This window comes from Salmo trutta, chromosome 23 (assembly GCF_901001165.1).
Source record: "Salmo trutta chromosome 23, fSalTru1.1, whole genome shotgun sequence".
Taxonomy (NCBI): domain Eukaryota; kingdom Metazoa; phylum Chordata; class Actinopteri; order Salmoniformes; family Salmonidae; genus Salmo; species Salmo trutta.
Genome location: NC_042979.1, coordinates 14,639,309 through 14,660,000, shown reverse-complemented (window position 1 = coordinate 14,660,000; position 20,692 = coordinate 14,639,309). Strand labels below are relative to the sequence as shown.

The following is a 20,692-nucleotide window of genomic DNA, read 5'->3' as shown; positions in this document are numbered from 1 at the left end:
ACAACATCATAATAACAAGTGTCTTTTCTTTTGACTTTTCTCCTTTTTTATGCAGGGTTACCATGACATTATCAATATTATTAATGATGCTAGTAACACTTACTAATGTAAACCATTAGAATTTAATGCGTAAGTGTTCACTAAATATTGGTATTGGATGTTACCTTACATTTTTGATAAATCATTTTGTCTATACACAGGCTTTACATAACTTGTTTCAACATTTGTGTATACAAATATTCTCAGTTCCGACAGCTTAAAAATCAGTAACATAACATGAAGATTGATGTCCAGTGTCCATCAATGACCCCTAACCAACTTTGCAAAACCTTTGCCAATAATGGATAAATGTTGCACCCCTAAGAGGTGTGCATAAAGATTAATGGCGGATTGCTGCCAAATGTGCCTCCTCCAAGTATTGATTCAAGCAACACTTATGCGATCAAGATATAACAGGTTATTTATTTTTAACTAATTTGAAAAATGTAACAAGGCAAACACCTATTCTCTCTAGCAACATCATCTCTTACATCAAGTCCTAGTGCCGAGAAGTACACAACACAACACAACACTGAGAAATATGGCATTCACTCAACACTTTGGCATGGTGACAAGAATAAGAAGCTTAGCCAAGTTTATCCAAGAAATTAGGTGCTTCAAGTGGAAATTAGTTTTGACAGATGAAAATGACTGACCACCACTGGAAACAACCACTGCCCTGCATGTACAGGACCGTGAGTTGCTAAACGACAGACTGTTCAACGTCTCATAAGGTCCTTTCCAGTCTGACATTGGCTCAGAGCCTCAGGTGACAGTCTATTGAGCTCCTGTGAAAGAGCAGTGACAGTTTCCAGGATCCTCTGCTTGTCTCCCTCCTCCAGCCGGGTCCCACAGCGCTGGGCAAACCTATCCGGATGCCAGACGGTCTGCTGGCGCCTGAGGAGTTTACGGAACACCGGCATGTCTTTCCTATCTGCACCATGTAGCATCACCTCCACTGAGCCCTTTGGTGCCGTCCAGGGGATGTCCCGATAACTCAGTTTTGTGGTGGCCACTGCTGCAGTGTCAGTGCTGACGGTATCTGCACATCGCTCCTCGTAGCGTCGCTTCTTCCCCTGATGCGTCTCCTCCTCTTTCCGTGCGGCACGCGCCAGGTACTCTTCATGCTCCCTCTGTAGCCTCTCATGCAGCGCTCTGTTAGCCCGATCCTCCTCATCCACCTCTTTCTTCCTCTTCCCATGAAAACCTGAGGATGCCAGTCTTTGAGCCTCTGCATGCTGTTTAGTGACATACTCCTGTCTAATTCTATCTGCCCAGTCTTGAAAGTCCTCCTCATCGGTATCTTCCGCAAATAAATCATCTGCTGAAAAAAACAAAACTTAAATATGACGATGTACAATTCTTTAAATCAAATTATTCAAGAGTGAAATATTACCATCATATTGTCCAAATGTTTCAAAAAACTCATCCTGGCATTCCCCAAAGAGGTTCTCTTGCCACTTTCTCAGCGTCTGTCCCTTTTGAAGACTTTTCCCTAGGTGCAGTCTTTGGGAGAAAAGTAACATCAGAAACAGTTCTCAAGGATGTACACACCATACAACCATGTCCTAGCTCTCTCCTAAAACACATATTACACATGCATATGGCAGACATTCATACCTTCTCAAATTGCAGCAGGTCCCGAGGTGTAATTCCTGCATTATTTGGTGCAACCATGGCATCTGGGCAACTATTTTGAAGGGGCACGACGAGGTCATCCTAAACTATATGATAAAAGGGGATTAAATAAGGTTAGAAGGCATGTTATTATCCTAGCTGCATCTTTTTGTTGTTAGTAATACTGGCAGACCTTCACCTCTTTTGCCATGTTTCAGAGCCTTGTTAGCAGCAATGTGTAGGGGCGTGTCCCCTTTCTTGTCTTTCTGAAGGATGTTGGCTCCAGACTTCAACAAAAGCCGAAGGATGGCGTCATCACGGAGCGAGCAGACCAGATGCAGGGGAGTCCTGCGCTTTTTACCCTGGGAGAAGTTGACGTCGAGGTCGGAGTGTTTCCGGAAGTAGGACTTCAGCTTCATTAAACTGCCATCTTCCACGTATCTTATCATCTTTTTCCGTTTACGAGTCGCCATGATCTCCCTCCGTATGGAGACTTACTCTAATTCAACAAAGACTTAACAGCTGTAACAATACATAGCTAGCAGCTTCCAAAGTTAGGACAACAACCAATAACGTTAGCTATAGGTTGTCATAAAAGAGCACAACAGGTGGCGTAATCCTATTACCCGTCTTCGGTGCATACTAAAATGCTTTTGTCAGTTGATCAAGCCAATTTCAATGTTTCGCAACCCCCATTACTTAGCTAGCTTGTCGATTAGCTGATGTAACCTCGACCACATTTGCGGAAACACGGACAAATAACAATGTAACACCGACGTCAATATGCTGTCCTGTCGTTAAATTCCCCTGTATATTTATTCGGAGTCTTTCAGTTCCGGGTGGGTTGTAATTACGAATTCAATCACTAAGTGGCAGTATACTGCTGTAGTATACATTGCTTTGAATTGCAATGCAGTTCATTTAAATCTTAAACTTAAACCCTTGCATTTATTGCTCGTGTTAAAAGTTTAAACCATTCTTTCACCGAGTGGATAATGATAAAGCTGATTTTATCGTAAGTGATCATACTTTTCTAGGTAGACAGCGTATAAGGAGAAGCAGGGGGTAGAGCAGGTGACCCCCCTGTGCTGGTTTAGCAATGTGAATCATTGAGACATTGATATTTTGTAGGAACTATACATCTACTCTATAAATTACATAAAACAATATTACCATGGGTTATGTTGCTATAGAGCTAAAGTTTGTTGAGAACGTGTGTTTTTCACTTTTAAATTGTAGGTTCCCTTACAAAAAAGTCCCACAGGATTTTCAGGGCCATTTTCCTGTAAGACAACCTGCAGGATCTCTTCCTCATCCTTCATAGAGAATTTACTGTAGGACAATACACCATTTCAAAAGAATGGACAGAAAGCACAGGATATCAGATTGCATGACAATTTTATTATTCAATGCAGCAACAAAGGATGAGTTTTATTGTCCATTTCAGCTCCAGCGCTGCATAAAAGATGATTCCTTGGAGAATCGCCTGCATGGCTGTCCAGTGCTGCTGCCTGTGTTAGTCAGTCTCACTGTTGTTCATAGGCTTGGTCTTAACTGGGGAGGAGATTAAAGTGATTAGATGGGCAGCGTTCACAGGATGTAACGGCAGAAACGGTATGTGTGCGTGTGTGTTACATGAGGAACAGTGACAAAGGAAATAACAAGTAACAGTTAGGTCATACTTACCAGAATTGTACTTACTATCATAAATCGTACTCAATGAAAAGTGTCGTACTTGGAACAGAAACAAATTTGATCGTTTTTAAACATGGTTATTAAGGCCAAATAGGTAGTATTATTAATAGGTTGTCAACTCAGTCACATGGGTAATGATTAGCCTATGTAATGATATAGGCCTACTATTAAACATGTTACAAAAGAACACTGAAGACATAACTTCCTTTTTACTTTTATTAAATATTGATATTCTCTTGTCTCTCTATGCTGAAAGAAAAAAAGCACAACTCTTTGGTCCAAACAGGTGTATAAAATCGAGCACACAGCCGCGCAATCTCCATAGACAAACATTGTCTGTTTAATGGCCTTTCTGAAGAGCTCAGTGACTTTCAACGTGTCACTGTTATAAGATGCAACCTTTTCAACAAGTCAGTTCGTCAAATTTCTGCCCTGCTAGAGCTTCCCCGGTCAACTATATGTGCTGTTATTGTGAAGTGGAAACGTCTAGGAGAAACAACGGCTCAGCCACGAAGTGGTACAGCACAGAAGCTCACAGAACGGGACTGCCGAGTACTGAAGCTCGTAGCGCAAACAAATAAAAAGGACAATAACTGTTCATCTGGAGCTTCATGAAATGGGTTTCCATGGTCGAGCAGCCGCACACAAGCCTAAGATCACAATGTCAAGCATCGGCTGGAGTTGTATAAACCTCGTTGGCATTGGATTTTGGAGCAGTGGAAACGCGTTCTCTGGAGTGATGAATCACGCTTTACCATCTGGCAGTCCGACAAGCGAATCTGGGTTTAGTGGATGCCAGGAGAACGAAACTTGCCCCAATGCATAGTGCCAACTGTAAAGTTTGGTGGAGGAGGAATAATGGTCTAGGGCTGTTTTTCATGGTTCGGACTAGGCCCCATAGTTCCATTGAAGGGAAATCTTAACACTACAGTATACAATGACATTCTAAATGATTCTGTGCTTCCAACTTTGTGGCAACAGTTTGGGGAAGGCCCTTTCCTGTTTCAACATGACAATGCCCCCGTGCACAAAGCGAGGTCCATACAGAAATGGTTTTTCGAGATCGGTGTGGAAGAACTTGACTGGCAGAGCCCTGACCTCAAGTCCACCGAACACCTTTGGGATGAATTGGATGTTCCAATGTTCCAACATGTAGTGGAAAGCCTTCCCAGAAGAGTGGAGGCTGTTTTGCAGCAAAGGGAGGACCAACTCTATATTAATGCCCCTGATTTTGGAATGAGATGTTCGACAAGCAGGTGTCCACATACTTTTGGTCAAGTAGTGTATATACAGTTGAAGTCGGAAGTTTACATACACTTAGGTTGGAGTCATTAAAACTTGTTTTTCAACCATTCCACAAATTTCTTGTTAACAAACTATAGTTTTGGCAAGTTGGTTAAGACATCTACTTTGTGCATGACACAAGTAATTTTTCCAACAATTGTTTACAGACAGATTATTTCACTTATAATTCACTGTATCACAATTACAGTGGGTCAGAAGTTTACATACACTAAGTTGACTGTGCTTTTAAACAGCATGGAACATTCCAGAAAATGATGTCATGGCTTTAGAAGCTTCTGATAGACTAATTGACATAATTTGAGTCAATTGGAGGTGTACCTGTGGATGTATTTCAAGGCCTACCTTCAAACTCAGTGCCTCTTTGCTTGACATCATGGGAAAATCAAAAGAAATCAGCCAACACCTCAGAAAAAGATTGTAGACCTCCACAAGTCTGGTTCATCCTTGGGAGCAATTTCCAAACACCTGAAGGTACGACGTTCATCTGTACAAACAATAGTATGCAAGTATAAACACCATGGGACCACGCAGCCGTCATACCTCTCAGGAAGGAGACGCATTCTGTCTCCTAGAGATGAACGTACATTGGTGCGAAATGTGCAAATCAATCCCAGAACAACAGCAAAGGACCTTGTGAAGATGCTGGAGGAAACAGGTACAAAGTATCTATATCCACAGTAAAACGAGTCCTATATCGACATAACCTGAAAGGTTGCTCAGCAAGGAAGAAGCCACTGCTCCAAAACCGCCATAAAAAAGCCAGACTACGGTTTGCAACTGCACATGTATGTAAACTTCTGACCCACTGGGAATGTGATGAAAGAAATAAAAGCTGAAATAAATAATTCTCTCTACTATTATTCTGACATTTCACATTATTAAAATAATGTGGTGATCCTAACTGACCTTAAGATAATTTTTACTGCGATTAAATGTCAGGAATTGTGAAAAAGGAACTGTATTTGGCTAAGGTCTATGTAAACATCCGACTTCAACTGTATATCTGGAAACTTGTTTTGTGCAGTTTCTACAAATCCAAATTTGATCAAAGTAAAACATTTTATGAGTTACTAAAGGGGTTTTAGTGCTGCATTATGGTCAATTTTTTTCCTTCACCAATTATCAGTTTGACTTTTCCCTCATCAAGGACCGGCTTTCCTGAAGTCCCTTTATTGGCATTTCCAATTTTCCAGATAATCCATGAGTATCAATCACCTCCCTCCCAATCCCAGCCACAGCCAGGTCTTTCACATGGCTGTGCTGGAGGTGCCACCTCTACTGCAGGCCTGCAGTGTGGCATTACTTATGCCCAAAGGGGTCATCCCCTCTGCTGATGGTCTTGGCTGTATAAATGTTAACATAATCATACACTAACATCTTATCACACTGTTCAACGTTAAAACATGACAAAGAATATCAAACAATTTAATGGTGAACATGGGTGCAATTGGTGCTATCATAAAGGAGAGGGGGTAGAAAAGGGCGATGGTTCACTAGAGTGTATCCTACTGTTTAGAATGAGCCAGAGCCACGCACAGACACCAAACACCGCAGAGAGGTTGCCTTGGTGGTAGAGTCAGGGAACATCATACATGGTGTTAAGGGCCCATCTCCTTTAGGGTTCCTTACCATTTCCAGCGGGATTGCAGGGTTTGCTTTTGATTGCATGCACGGCATCTTACTAGGCATATGTCATCAAATGACTACACTGTGGTTTGAGTCCAAATATCACCCTGAGTCCTGGTACATTGGAAGATAAGTAGAGCGCATAAACAAAATATTGCTTGCCATAAAACCACCTGTAAATGTGACAAGACCACCATGCTAAATTCATTTACTCAAATATTGGAAAGCCACAGAGTTCCAACACTTCCTGCTGCTCTATAGCCTCCCCTGTTTAAATGGGATTTTACCCAGGCAGTGTTGACAACATTTGCTGCTACTGGTGCAGGGTACAGTACAGTATCTATTGTCTACTGAAAGACACGGTTACTTCTCATGACATTGATATGGCTGCGATGTCCTTTGAGAATTTGTTATTAGGTTTGAACAATTGTATGGGAAATGTCAAGTCAGCTACAATGTCCACATACTTTTGCATGCACCTACATCTGTCCGAAACTGGGGACCTTTGTGGGCTCAAAGTGCATTCATCTTTGAAAGTAGTAATGGGAGACTTGGTACCAGGACAAATAGTGGAAATGTTCACTCTCTACCAACACATCCCAAGATTACTCACTATTACATTCACCACAGAATCAAACCAAGCTAGCAAAAGGTTTGTTGAAGAAATATTAAGGGGCTACAATCTCGCCAACAAATGTGAAAAAATAAGTGTATTTTTACTAGGGTATCCTGTTGCACAGAGCCCTACATCAAGGGAGGCTTTTCTCCTTGAAGAGTCAGACGTTATTTACAAAAAAACATGATCATTTCACCATAGAGCGATCATTAATGGGAATCACATTTATTCCAAAACAGCAAGTACCTTATCGAAACTAGTAAACCATGTAGTGGTCACCCAACATGGGTCAGTGGGAAGGTCATGTCTTTTGTTGACGTAGGCAGTGAAGTGGGCTACGCAGTGATGACAACAAGATGCACAGTAAGAGACTAAGAGACAGGAGGCACTGCCTCTTGGATTCTTAAAGAGATTGGCAATTCAAATAAGGTTCAATTAATCAAATGCACAGACATATGTACCACCTGTGTTTACCTGAAAGGCATCCAAGGTGTACAAGGGAACTACATCTGTTTACAACCCAACAAGTGGGAGGTAGACTGAGAAAGGGTGGAAGCGCTGAACTTAACTATTTATTTATTTGTTATAAAAATGAATACAACTTTTTACATTCTATTTATACGTTCAGAGTATGTATGAATAAAGGTGTTTCTTAAACTGGCAGCATGATATATAAATGCATTATTACATTGACTGAACTGTGGACCTACTGAAACCATTATTAATTGTGTTGGTATCTATCAAATAAAAGTAGCATACACTATATTTATTGCATGTGGACATTGTCATTTATACATTTTCTCACATCTGCTGAGTAGAAATGTTGTCTGATATTGCACTATATTTCAAAAGTATATTTTCTCTGTTGTCACAACATATCTCAAATCCTGTCGTTAACTTGAAATTGCCATATCCTGCAGCCAGGAATATCAAAATCCTGCAGGAATATATATATTTTTAAAGTTTTTAAATGAACCGTTATTTAACTAGGAAAGTCAGTTAAAATGACGGCCTACCGGGGGAACAGTTGGTTAAATGCCTTGTACTCTCAGGTATCAAAGTAAGACCCAGATGCAGACTGTGTCGAAGTAACAATATTTATTACACCAACAGGGGCAAAGGTTCAGGACGGCAGGCAGGCTCAGGTCAGGCAGAGATCGGTAATCCAGAGGTTGGGCAAGGGTACAGGATGGCAGGCAGGCTCATGGTCAGGGGCAGGCAGAGTGGTCAGGCGGGTGGGTACAGGGTCAGGATAGGCAAGGGTCAAAAACCAGGAGGACGAGAAAAGAGAGACTGGGGAAAAGCAGGAGCTGACACAAAAACGCTGGTTGGCTTGACAAACATGACGAACTGGCAACAGACAAACAGAGAACACAGGTATAAATACACAGGGGATAATGGGGAAGATGGGTGACACCTGGAGGGGGGTGGAGACAATAACAAAGACAGGTGAAACAGATCAGGGTGTGACATGTTCAGGGGCAGAACAACATATTTTTACCTTGTCAGCTTGGGGATTCAATCCAGCAACCTTTCGGTTACTGGCCCAACACTCTAACCACTAGGCTACCCGCCACCTCTGCAGGACCAAAATCCTGCAGGTTTTGGTCCTGCAGGATACCTGCAAGAACGTACATTGTTGTGCAGGATGATTTTGTCAATACTACACGATTTCTGCAGGACACCTGCACAATTCATGCTCAAAGGGGCAAATTCCTGCTGGATTCCTGTAGGAGTTTTTTGTAAGGGTTGCCCCCCCCCGTACATCTTTATATTCATTATATTTGTCTGATCATCGCTTCTCATCTCTAGTTCCTCCTTTCCTCTCCTTTGGGGTCTCTGCCATGAATCTGTTCTGGGGGTCCTTATTCAGCTTGCCACCTGTCAGGAAGAGGAAACTGTGTAGGCTATGAGAGAGCATCTGTGTGTGTGTGCGTGCGTTGCATGTGTGTTGTTTGTGTGGTGTGTGTGTGTGTGGTTTGGTTGGTTTGGTTGGTCGGTCGGTTGGTGGGTGGCAGCTAGTTGTTGTTGCAGGCACCAACACCAATGGCACTTGCAATAATAGAACCCAAATGCTGAAATGTGGAACAGCAAAATGAATAGTTTTTTACAAGTTTGTCTGTGTGTGTGTGTGTGTGTGTGTGTGTGTGTGTGTGTGTGTGTGTGTGTGTGTGTGTGTGTGTGTGTGTGTGTGTGTGTGTGCGCATGCGTGTGTGTGTGCATGCATGCGCGCATTTGATAATGTTTGTGTGTGTGTGTGTGCATGCATGCGTGCATTTCATCGTGTGTGTGTGCGTGTGTGTGTGTGAGGGAATTTTTATATACACTGATTCTGTAACATATTTTTGTTCAATTTGTATTAATCATACTGAAATTGTCTATGCATAGAAAATAACGCATCTTTGCATTACAAACTTACCCTTTGATCAAATGAGGATGGAATTAGCTAATGCACCTCTTGACCTTAACACATTTGTACCTGTCTCCAGGTCTGTCTGTCTGTCTGTCAGTGTAGCTGTCAGTTCCTGAGATGGAGTAATGTTATGCTCAGAGGGCTTGAATGGGTCCAGCTGAACTGGCTCTGTGCTGGGGCTGATGACAGAGGCTTCATTTAGTCCTCGGGTGGGCCTGAGAGAGGGAGATGGCTTCTGTGCAGAGAGAGGGCTCCCTCACAATGGGGATAGAGAAGGAGATGAAGGGGTGCTTTGTGCCCTAGAGAGGAGGATCCGTTCAGGATAATTCAGTTCCTCACACCCGTAGTTCCGGAGTGGTCCCCCAGTCAGAACCCCTTCTTCCCCCGTGGCTGTCGGAAACTACGTGACTCCCTTAACGATACCCCTCTTGTGTGAAAGGGCTCCACTATGTCACCTCAGGTGTTTGGGTCACATGCTCACGTCTATGTGTAGACTGGGCTGAAAAGCGATAGATAGGCAGAGTGAGGATGCATTCTTTGGTTTCTCACAGACAGTCTATTTCAGCAGGGTGAGGTGGATCAACCCTCCCACCCATCCCCCCTATCCCACTATTCAATTGCCTCAGAGTGGGGTCGTGTGCCAAGTTTGATCAGATCCTATCACAGCATTACGTAACTGCTCCTGCTAACACCCTGAACTCCTATAGGGTCAGGTGGGGCGTGTGTCTCTCGCGCCAGGGGGATGAAGTGGAGCGATGCTGCTGAAAGACAGGATATCCCTGGACAGGAACCCCTACCTTGCCGCTTGTCTTTCCTGCCTGGCCTGCTGACTCTATCCTGTCCACTTGAGGTCCATCACCCTCCAGAGAGGGAGGAGGGTAAGGCAGGCAGCAGGAAGGCAGGGGTCCTCCAAGACGCTCCAGGGGTCATCTCCCCATCCCGCCACAGCACGACCAGGCCTGGTCCAAGGTCCGGTTTGTGGCCTGGGCTACCTTCTCCCCATTGTTCAGATGGAGGAGAAACGTGCACACACTTCCTCTGGATCTATTTTTGCTTTTGCCTGGCCTGATTTCTTCTGCTCTGATTTATGACAGCTGGAGATGTATGACAAGAGGCCTGACTTTATACCTGTTTTAATAGCATTACCCCATTGTGATTTTAACTCGGGTCACTCAAAACAGGTAGAGGAGTTGTGGAGGTCTGTTGGGAGGGAGAGGTGTTTGGCTGAAATGGCTCATCTCCTAACCTAGGGTCCTAACCTAGGGTCCTAACCTAGGGTTAGTGCGTTAGCTACAATGATTTTGAAACACAATCCTGCTAACAAACAACACATCAATGTAAGCAAAAGAAGAAACTGTTAGTTGACCCACAATGTGCTGGGGTTGGTAAATATTCACAGCGGTTTGCCTGGATGTGGTAACACCTCCCATACAGTGTCATGGGCATTTTGACATGTCCACTGACGATAGCCATTAGGGCAAAGGATATAATAACTAGCACACTGCAACTCAACTTCTCTCCCCTAGTCTAATGACATTATGTGGTATAATCAATTGGCCACCTATTTTATAAAGGTGAAATGATTTCTATGCTGTTTGATATGTTTCTATGTCAGGACTACCTGGCTTGATGACTCCTTGCTGTCCCCAGTTCACCTGGCCGTGCTGCTGCTCCAGTTCCAACTGTTCTCCCTGACCTGTTCACCGGACGTGCTACCTGTCCCAGACCTGCTATCCCAGACCTGCTGGAACCCTGACCTGTTCACCGGACGTGCTACCTGTCCCAGACCTGTTGTCCCAGACCTGCTGGAACCCTGACCTATTCACCGGACGTGCTACCTGTCCCAGACCTGCTGTTTTCAACTCTCTAGAGACAGCAGGAGCGGTAGAGATACTCTCAAAGATCGGCTATGAAAAAGCCAACTGACACTTACTCTTGTGTTACTGACTTGTTGCACCCTCGACAACTACTATGATTATTATTATTTGACCATGCTGGTCATTTATGAACATTTTAACATCTTGGCCAGGTGCTGTTATAATCTCCACCCGGCACAGCCAGAAGAGGACTGGCCACCCCTCATAGCCTGGTTCCTCTCTAGGTTTCTTCCTAGGTTTTGGCCTTTCTAGGGAGTTTTCCTAGCCACCGTGCTTCTACACCTGCATTGCTTGCTGTTTGGGGTTTTAGGCTGGGTTTCTGTACAGCACTTTGAGATATCAGCTGATGTAAGAAGGGCTATATAAATACATTTGATTTGATTTGATTTGATTTATTAAGTGTGAGGTTGTCTTTGCACAATGTGTATTGCACTGGAAATGCCTGTAAGGACTTGATATTGATAAAGCAGATTGTCATATATTCTATTGCTGGTGTTGAATTTACCTCTCAAATGACTATTATATATGTTTTCAAGTATTATAAGTACCATTGATGCTTGCCTTTAGCTAGGTAGGGGCTACATTGGTCATCTAGATGGCTCAGTGGGGTGTTGATGTGTTTGTCTTGAAACAGGAGAACTGGCTAACAAGGAGAAGATGAAAGAGCAGAGACACCAGTGCCACTGCAGAGCTGTCCCAGCTAGCACATAATGTTCTGAGAACCATATGTTTCTGAGCTTGGTGAGAGCGTGGTTGTCCAATGGTTATTTTGCAAACAACCTTCCCACAACTTTTTGGGAATGATGCAGGATAGTTGCTTGGCTTTGGAACATTCTCAGCACATTTAAAGGATTCAAGTTTTCAAGATATATAACTTACAAAATACAGAAATAAAGCTGGTATGATGTGTTTTGCATTATATGATGCTGCATTTTGCTTCAGAGAACGTTCTAAGAATGTTATTTAAAAACATCCAAAATTTGATTGCTGACATATAAAACATTTTTGGAGTACATCAACAATAGATTCATGAAATAAATACCAAAATATGGTTTTTGGGTGAAATTTTCCTTTAAGGAACTTGACAAAAAAAATATATTTTCTTGGTATTTCATTACTTTAACAGAACGTTATCTAAAAGTTTTAACATGGTTACATTTCATTTCAATTTTGGAACGTTTGATATTGGCAATGTTCTTAAATAGTTCAGAGAACATCAAGAAACAATGTTCTTCTGTGGGAATCTCAGTACTTCAGCACAATGTTTCCTACAGGTTTCCTCATGGTTCTATTTAAAGTCATGTTCTCAAATTGTTCCAAGACCGTTAAGAAACAACATTCCTCTGTGGGAATTTCATTACTTTAGCATCAAGTTTTATTCAGGTTTCCTCGTGGTTCTATTTAAAGTCATGTTTTCAAATTGTTCTGAGAACGTCAAGAAAACTTTCCATAAAAACCACAAGAAAACTTTAGTACCGTTCAGAGAACATTCTAAGAATGCTATTTGAAAACATTCCGTTCTCAGTATCAACAAAACTCTCTCTATCCTCTATCTTGTGAAGTGTGTTCAGGTGTGTTGGCCATGCACACTCATTGACCACACCTGATCTTAATGAGTGCTTGTTTCCTCTGTTTGAATAGACTAAAATGAACAAACATGAGATGCTAGCTCCATCCTGGTGGTGCAGTGGACTAATTCCATGGATAGAAAACAGAAGATCATAGATTTGAACCTTACTCACGCCGTGCCACAATAAAAAAGGGATGTGTTTGCATGATTAATGCCTAAGCATATGAATGTCCATGTGTCCGATCTGTGCTTGGAGTTCAAAACAGTTAACCTAAGCTAGTAGTGTTATTAGAAGTCTTATTGAAACATGTTCTCAGAACATTATTTTATTACCTTCAAATAACCTATCATTTCCATTCTCAGAATGTTAATAAAACCTCCCTCTCACTAAAGGCTTCAGTCATGAAAACATTCTACTTAAATCTGAATTGGTTCTCCAGCAGATTAGTATGAATGGCTCACCCTGTGGTCAAAAATAGCCTTTTCCCCTTTATTCAGATTGGAACCTGTCAAGGGTGTCGTAGGGTAAAGACCAAGACGCAGCGGGAAAATATATACTCATCTTTTTATTTGGTGAAGAAGGAAAACACAATAAGCGTATACAAACGAACTGGACCGTCTTGTCAGGCACACAGCTAAACAAGCACAATCTCCCACAAAAACCCATGAAAAACAAACTCCTAATTATAGGACCCTCAATCAGAGGCAACAATAACCAGCTGCCTCCAATTGAAGGTCCAACCCCAATTAACTACACATAGAAATACAAAAGACTAGATAGAACATAGAAAATATACTAACATAAAACATAGACTAACAAACCCCGGACTAATAAATCAAATGCCCCTCTACCTAAACACATACACAAAACACACCCTGAACCACATAAATCAAACACCCCCTGCCACGTCCTGCCCAAACTACAATAACAAATAACCCCTATACTGGTCAGGACGTGACACAACCTCTCACTTTCGGTTATTTGAAAATGAAATCATTTTTGAAATATAGCTCTTTTTAAAACAAGCCATACAAAGCTGTTTGCAATTTCAGTTTAATCCACCAGAAAAGACAGAACAAATATTTCAACAAATATTATGATTAAACTCAAATACACTAATTGATAAAAAAAACATTTTAACGCTTTTTTAAACGGTTTAATCTTTGTTAATGAGTTCGTAAATTCACTCTGGCTTTCTACTCCGATTTCAGAACACTCTCCTCTGAGTGTGCCAGAGCGCAGAATAACTGAGGAATTTGCAAACGTGCTACACCAGTTGAGCGCACTCTGAGTCTGAGCGCACTCTGACCACACTCTGAGTCTGAGCGCACTCTGACCACACTCTGAGTATGAGCGCACTCTGACCACACTCTGAGTCTGAGCGCACTCTGACCACACTCTGAGTCTGAGCGCCTTCTGACCACACTCTGAGTATGAGCGCACTCTGACCACACTCTGAGTCTGAGTGCACTCTGACCACACTCTGAGTATGAGCGCACTCTGACCACACTCTGAGTCTGAACGCACTCTGACCACACTCTGAGTCTGAGCGCACTCTGACCACACTCTGAGTCTGAGCGCCTTCTGACCACACTCTGAGTATGAGCGCACTCTGACCACACTCTGAGTCTGAGTGCACTCTGACCACACTCTGAGTATGAGCGCACTCTGACCACACTCTGAGTCTGAACGCACTCTGACCACACTCTGAGTCTGAGAGCACTCTGACCACACTCTGAGTCTGAGAGCACTCTGACCACACTCTGAGTATGAGCGCACTCTGACTGTACTCCGAGCGCACTCTGGCACTCCAGAGTGAATTAATGAACACACCCGATATCATAAATAGGACTGATGGAGTTATGTCACACATGCAGTTAACAAAAATATATGGAAATATCTGCTCTATCCAAAATTACAACCAACTGATTGTAGCTATACCGCAAAACTGGAGGAGGAAAGTGGAAGGGGGAGAAGCTAAGGAACTTGTCTGTTGGCCCTGCAAGACCAAAATGAGTTAAAATAAAATTGATAAAGAAAAAGAATACCAGTTCCATTTAAGGACAAAATAGTTGGGAAGAGATTTTCGATGTGCCGATTCCATGGCACAGGGTTTATGAACTGATATACAAAACAATACCGGATTCAAAACGTAGTTTTTCCATTTAAATTATTGTATACAAAATTCTTGCAGCCAATAGAATGTTATGTACAGTATATGGTGGATACAACCATCCCAGCTCTGCTGTTTTTTTGCAAAGAGACAGAATCATTAGATCACTTGTTTTGGTACTGCCCATATGTTGCTTGTTTTTGGTCACAGGTTCAGGAATGGCTGAAAAATTACAACATTCACCTAAAATGAAGTCTGTAAATAGCACTGCTGGGTGACTAGAAAAGCCTTAGTCATTCGATCAATAATATATGGATACTCTTAGTAATAATGTTCATCTTTAATTTCAAATCTGTAGAAACTATGAGAATAGAAAGGTTCAGAACATTTGTGAAACATCACAGCACAGTTGAAAAATATATGGCAAGTAGAAATCATAACTGGATGGTTTTTAGAGATAGATGGGAGGGGTTGAGGGGAGCTGAAGGGTAGGACTAATTATTATTCTTTTTAATTAAAAATGAAACTAGTTTAAAATGTAGTGTCTGTGAAATGTATATAGAATGTACAAGCAGAACATATTTTTCTAAATATCCAGGAAAACTTTCAGGGAACCATAATAAAATGTTCACAACCGTTCACAGAATGTTTTAAAAAACAGTTTTATCGGTCAGGAAGCGTATGGCTTCATTCCTAGAACCAATGGGAAACCAAAAACGTACATTCCCACTATTTCCAAGGAACCAAATGTGCTAGCTGGGGTGTCTTTATGCCGTGATCAATAGTTCCAACATACATCATACAGTGTTCATTTTCTCGCCTGTTAGAAAAAAACGACATTCACTATCAATCTCAAATGAGTCTGTTTGCTAAAGTGTCAGCAAAGCTATATAAATCAAGTCCGGTGTAGCTCAGTTGGTAGAGCATGATGCTTGTAACGCCAGGGTTGTGGGTTCCATTCCCACGGGAAACCAGTATGAAAATGAATGCTCTCACTACTGTAAGTTGCTCTGGATAAGAGTGTCTGCTAAATAACTCAAATATAAAGAACCTATGAGACTAACATTTGAGCTATTTGCCCTTTGAGAAGAAAAACTCTGTTTAGTTGTTTTGTCAACTTGTTTGTCATCCCATGCAAAGTCCATTAAGGGAATCAAATGAGAGGATTTTGAATGAGAAATCCCTATGGTAAGACTACTGTCATAAATATAGGCCCACTTGAAACCCACACACTGTTATTATATAGGAATGTTGATTGGAAATCTCTTGTGTAATCTATTTTGAAAAGCACTCTGTGGCATACCATCCATGCCATCTCACTCAAACTTGTAACCCAGTGGGGTGCAGGGACCAGAGGGACAAATGTCTCTCATGTTGCTATGGCTAAACGCCCTCTTTAGCTCAAAGAGAAGCTATGTTACCAAGCATATGCGAGGTTCAGGCTGTGAAATCTGTATAATATGATCAAATTACCTCCATAAAACTTGAAAACCTCGGAGTATAATCTATTCAGATTGTCTTTCACACTTTTCTCTGACCGTGCACAGCGGTGTCGGCAGATGGGGGATAGGGCTGTGTTTTTACACAGAGCGATGCCAGGTGTGTCTGATGTGGACCCAGTCAAGACAGCTGCTGATGAGGAAGACATGGGGACTTGAAATCTCATGTCTGATAAATTAACTAACCATTCAATATCGTCTTTATCTCGACTAAAGTCTCTATCAGACATGAGATTAGTCCATAGTGTAATAGTGCTTGAGTTTAACATGCATGAGGCTCTGGAGCTGTGAAGAAGCAGAATAAACATGTTTGCATTATCGGGCTTCTCAAACACGCAGAGAATTCCATGACGAGGAATTCCAACATGGTGGTGTAATGATAGAGAGCACGTTTAGTTTGTAGATAAGCGACAGGGATGTGGTTTTCTAATTGGGAAGAGTTTGACTGGTGTCTGTACATTTTGAGACAATGAGAAATAAACAACTTATAACAAGTCTCCAGGGCCACACTTTAACTGCTGAATCAGATTCAGCTTCCTCCAAGCCCAATTTATCATGTCAACAAAGGCAAGTATTGTCTCACAGGAGGAGTGTGGAGTCTGTAAGTGGCCCAGAATTATTAGCCCACTCCTCCTACCCCCCCGCTGTTACTGATTATGTCCAGAACAAAGCTCATTACAGCCAAATCTGTTAATCATGGGGATGGTCTCTTACAGGTCAGTGAACTGCTGTACGCACAGTGCTTGTCTGCAAATGACTCATACAATAGTTCAATTATCTTTATTGGCTTAAACTGGTCTCAGTGCAAAGCATCCCAACAATGGAACAGTGAGTTGATAATGGTACACTACAATACTTTGACATTACACATGGGTAGCATGGTTACACTGGTTTACATGATCAACAAAGTTCTCTGAGAAAGAATACATTGTCCTCCATCATTTTATCAACACATTTTCAAGAAATATCTGTTAATGGTCTGAAGGGGAACACTGTCGTAAAGGAGCAAAGCAGGAAATAGAATTCATATGCATGACATTGTAATAAGTAACACAGTGACACAAGAGAGGATTTTAGTTCAACAGAAAACTTTTTATTTCAAATCATCACATAAAAGCATTGTACAGCATGTATTCACATCTTTGTCAAATAAAAACAAGTTAATTCATGCCTTCCCCAATCCTGATTCAATAAACACATACACACACAGACTCATACCTTCACACACACACACACACACACACACACACACACTAGAATTTAATCTGTCAGAGCAGCCACCTATTAGTTGGCTCTCCTCCCTCGACAACATTTGTCAGCTGCCATCTGTCCGTCTGGGACCACCCCCCTCCCTCCATGCCCTTATTTCCCCTTACAACTTTTTAATCAAGCTGCAACACCTTTCCTGGACCTACACACACACACACTTACATCATGACTGGGGCAGGGGAAGAGGTCTCACCTCTTTCCAATGAGCAAGCGCTTAAAAAAAACAAGAACACCATGGTACAAATGCATGTATAATACACTCCTCCAGTGTTAAAAGCCAGAGCCATGGGACAACCCACCCAAGAACTTGCCTTAAGTCAACACGGAACACCAGGAGAACAATATGAGCTGCTTTGTCCCTTTGAAATACATTCAACTCTGTCCAAAATGTCTGGGGTCTGGTTTGCATCACCCTGGCATGGAGCTTGACCCTCTGTATCAAGCAGTTCAAGGGGTTTGTACAAACTACCTAATCACTGAGAGTGAGCTTGGAGGATGTCAGTGGTCATGATTACAGCCAGAAGACTGACTATCAGTTTCCTCAGTCACACAGTCTGGAGGACACGTACATTTGCACTCAGTCTGCAGTCCACATGTATGTGGCTGATTAGGTAATGATATCATTTTGCTGGATAGGTAATGATATCATGCACCTCTGAAATCTTAGATTTACCTGCAGTGTTCAGGTGACGATGGAGGCAGGACAGGAAAAGGCAGCTGGAGACCTATTCCCTCTGGCTGGCATCCCTCTCCCATGCCCTGACCCCAGCATAAACGTCACACTTTAGTGGCCAGCGACTGGGCCTCTGTCTTCTGGGAGGACATGGAGCTGGCTGGGCTGGTGTGCATGGCCTTCTTCAGGTTGAGCAGACAGAGGCACTGGGAACGGAAGCGGAGGTCGAAGAAGGCATACAGGAAGGGATTGAGGCAGCTGTTGACGTAGGCCAGGCAGGTAGCATAAGGGTGGGCCAGCAGAAGGAAGCGGAGAAAGGCGCAGGTGTTTGGAGCCAGGTTCAGGTAGGAGAGGGCATCAGCGCTCTTCAGCACGTGGAAGGGCATCCAGCAGGCAGCAAACACAACCACCAGGGTGGTGATGATCTTCAGCAGACGCCGCTTCCGCTGGTCCTCCTTACGCAGGCTGTTGAAGTGGCGTGTCACGGTGCAGCCGATGAAGCAGTAGCACACCATCATGGCCAGGAAGGGCAGGAGGAAGCCCAGGGCAGAGGAGGAGATGCTGAGCCCTGCGATCCACATGGACTCCTTCTGCTTCAACTCATTTGATTGACTGATTGTTTGATTACCCCCACCCAACACCAGGCTGAAGTCCATGCCACAGGAGATGAGGTCGCTGTTCTCGTCATCCTTGGTGGTGCGGAAGATGAGTGTGGGGGCAGCCAGTAGGCCGGAGAGGAGCCAGATGGCCGTCAGGGAGGCCTGCATGTGGCCACGCGTACGCAGCTGGGTGCTAGACAGAGAGTGCACGATGGCCAGGTAGCGGTCAAAGCTCATGGCGGTGAGACAGAAGACGCTGGCGTACATGTTGAGCAGCACCACGTAGCTGCTGATCTTGCAGAGGGCCACACCGAAGGGCCAGTGGTAGCCCAATGCAGTGTACACTGCCCACAGTGGCAGAGTCAGCACGAAGGTCAGGTCAGCCATGGCCAGGTTGCCTATGTAGATGTCTGCTGACCGGCGCTTGGCCTGAGCCCTCCACACAGTGAAGATGACCACACCGTTGCCAGAGAGACCCAGGATGAAGATGAGCATGTAGAGGACTGGGATGACTGAGTAGGACGGCTTCCACTCAGAGTAGTCACACATGGTGCTGTTCTCCTGCTCTTCATAATCATAGTCATAGTATTCAGGGCTTGTCCATTTCTCCATTCTTCTTAGAGTATCCTTTTCTTCGTTAAAAATGTAGATTATTTTATCAGGTAAAATAAGGCTGATCGAATGGATCAATAACGTTTATGAAGCAATTAGAAACTTGGTCCAAATCCGTGTGCAAGATGTTCATAAAAAGCGCATAAAATAGTTCCTGCGCAGCCGAGGGTGATTTCAGGTCTGGTGTCACAGCGCTGGGCAGGCTGCCTTTTTAAACCCCGGCAGTTCCTCACACAGCCCTCTGTCACCTCCTCCCAGGCCGATCCCAGCACCCCCCTTTTCCTACCCACGCCCCCCGCGACTCCATAACGTTGTGAAGAGAACTCTCCAATAAACGGTAAGCAGACCTCAATTTAAAAGCGAAAACGTAATGAATATACAAATAGGGCATTGAAAGAACATTAATGCAACTCTCATGACGCACACTTTTAATACATGTTAAAAACTGTAGGCGAATTGTGGGGTCTGCTCTACATGTTTTACAGCCTTCAGAAGTCCTAAAAAATATAATTGAATTGATATGGAATTGATTTGAACAATATTCGTTTTCCTGCCTATCTAGGCAAGCCGGGGCAAGCACCTAGTCTAAAAGTAGACAATTACAATAATAAAGTGGCAGCATTTAAGGGGAAACCACCGCCAAAATAGGCAATTGTACACTTGAGCACCCAAATTAGAATAAGACATTTCCATGTCAATGATCGCACAATTGCATAGTACTGCATGTTCAAACATGTTGCGTGTGTCGTGTGCAATGTATCAAATAAAATATGATGTTATTACTGCAGTGCTACAGGATGAGTATAATTTAGTAGTATCTAACATAATTAATTTTGAGAAATGATCAAATATCATGGTCCAGCAAATGAACATTGATAGAGAAAATTTGACCATGAAATATTATATTATAAATATCCTATTCTCTTTCTAATGGGAATTTGTTGTGCTGCATGAAATAGGACAGAAAACGTTATTGGCCTATGTTTTACATATTATTTACATGTTTCGCTTACTGTTTTCTTATCTGGCCATTAGATGTCCCAGGGTGGGGTTTGCCCTATGTTACTTATTTAAGAACAAGAAAATATGATGTATTATAATTGACCAAAACAAAGCAACCCAAAAAGCACCATACTTTTTGGATATAGGCAGCCAAGAGACTTGGCCT

The 20,692-nt window shown here is 42.8% G+C and overlaps 2 protein-coding genes across 3 annotated transcripts; both read right to left on the bottom strand.

Moving 5' to 3' along the window:
• Positions 1 to 106: 106 nt before the first annotated feature.
• On the bottom strand, positions 107 to 2,457 carry LOC115159441 (NF-kappa-B inhibitor-like protein 1). 2 transcript variants are annotated; one of them, XM_029709158.1, is made up of 4 exons: positions 1,856 to 2,457; positions 1,660 to 1,763; positions 1,436 to 1,545; positions 107 to 1,363 (listed from the first exon to the last, which is right to left on the bottom strand). In XM_029709158.1, exons 1-4 carry the CDS (start codon positions 1,865 to 1,867, stop codon positions 759 to 761), a joined length of 831 nt encoding a protein of 276 aa, XP_029565018.1. In that variant the 5' UTR covers positions 1,868 to 2,457; the 3' UTR covers positions 107 to 758. The 2 variants fall into 2 exon arrangements, with proteins under 2 accessions (XP_029565018.1, XP_029565019.1); XM_029709159.1 differs by having other exon boundaries at positions 107 to 1,360; positions 1,856 to 2,456.
• Positions 2,458 to 17,442: 14,985 nt separating this feature from the next.
• On the bottom strand, positions 17,443 to 19,724 carry LOC115159440 (apelin receptor B). Its single transcript, XM_029709157.1, has one exon. It carries the CDS (start codon positions 19,522 to 19,524, stop codon positions 18,418 to 18,420), a length of 1,107 nt encoding a protein of 368 aa, XP_029565017.1. The 5' UTR covers positions 19,525 to 19,724; the 3' UTR covers positions 17,443 to 18,417.
• Positions 19,725 to 20,692: the final 968 nt, after the last annotated feature.

What these genes read in the sequence shown, in the direction of transcription:
- LOC115159441 (XM_029709158.1), bottom strand. An exon ending in ACCTGCTGCAATTTGAGAAG is followed by an intron (nt 1,546 to 1,659) that starts GTATGAATGTCT and finishes TTTCTCCCAAAG; the next exon opens with ACTGCACCTAGGGAAAAGTC. An exon ending in AACATTTGGACAATATGATG is followed by an intron (nt 1,364 to 1,435) that starts GTAATATTTCAC and finishes TGTTTTTTTCAG; the next exon opens with CAGATGATTTATTTGCGGAA.
- LOC115159440 (XM_029709157.1), bottom strand. Translation starts at nt 19,524, where the DNA reads ATGGAGAAATGGACAAGCCCTGAATACTATGACTATGATTATGAAGAG.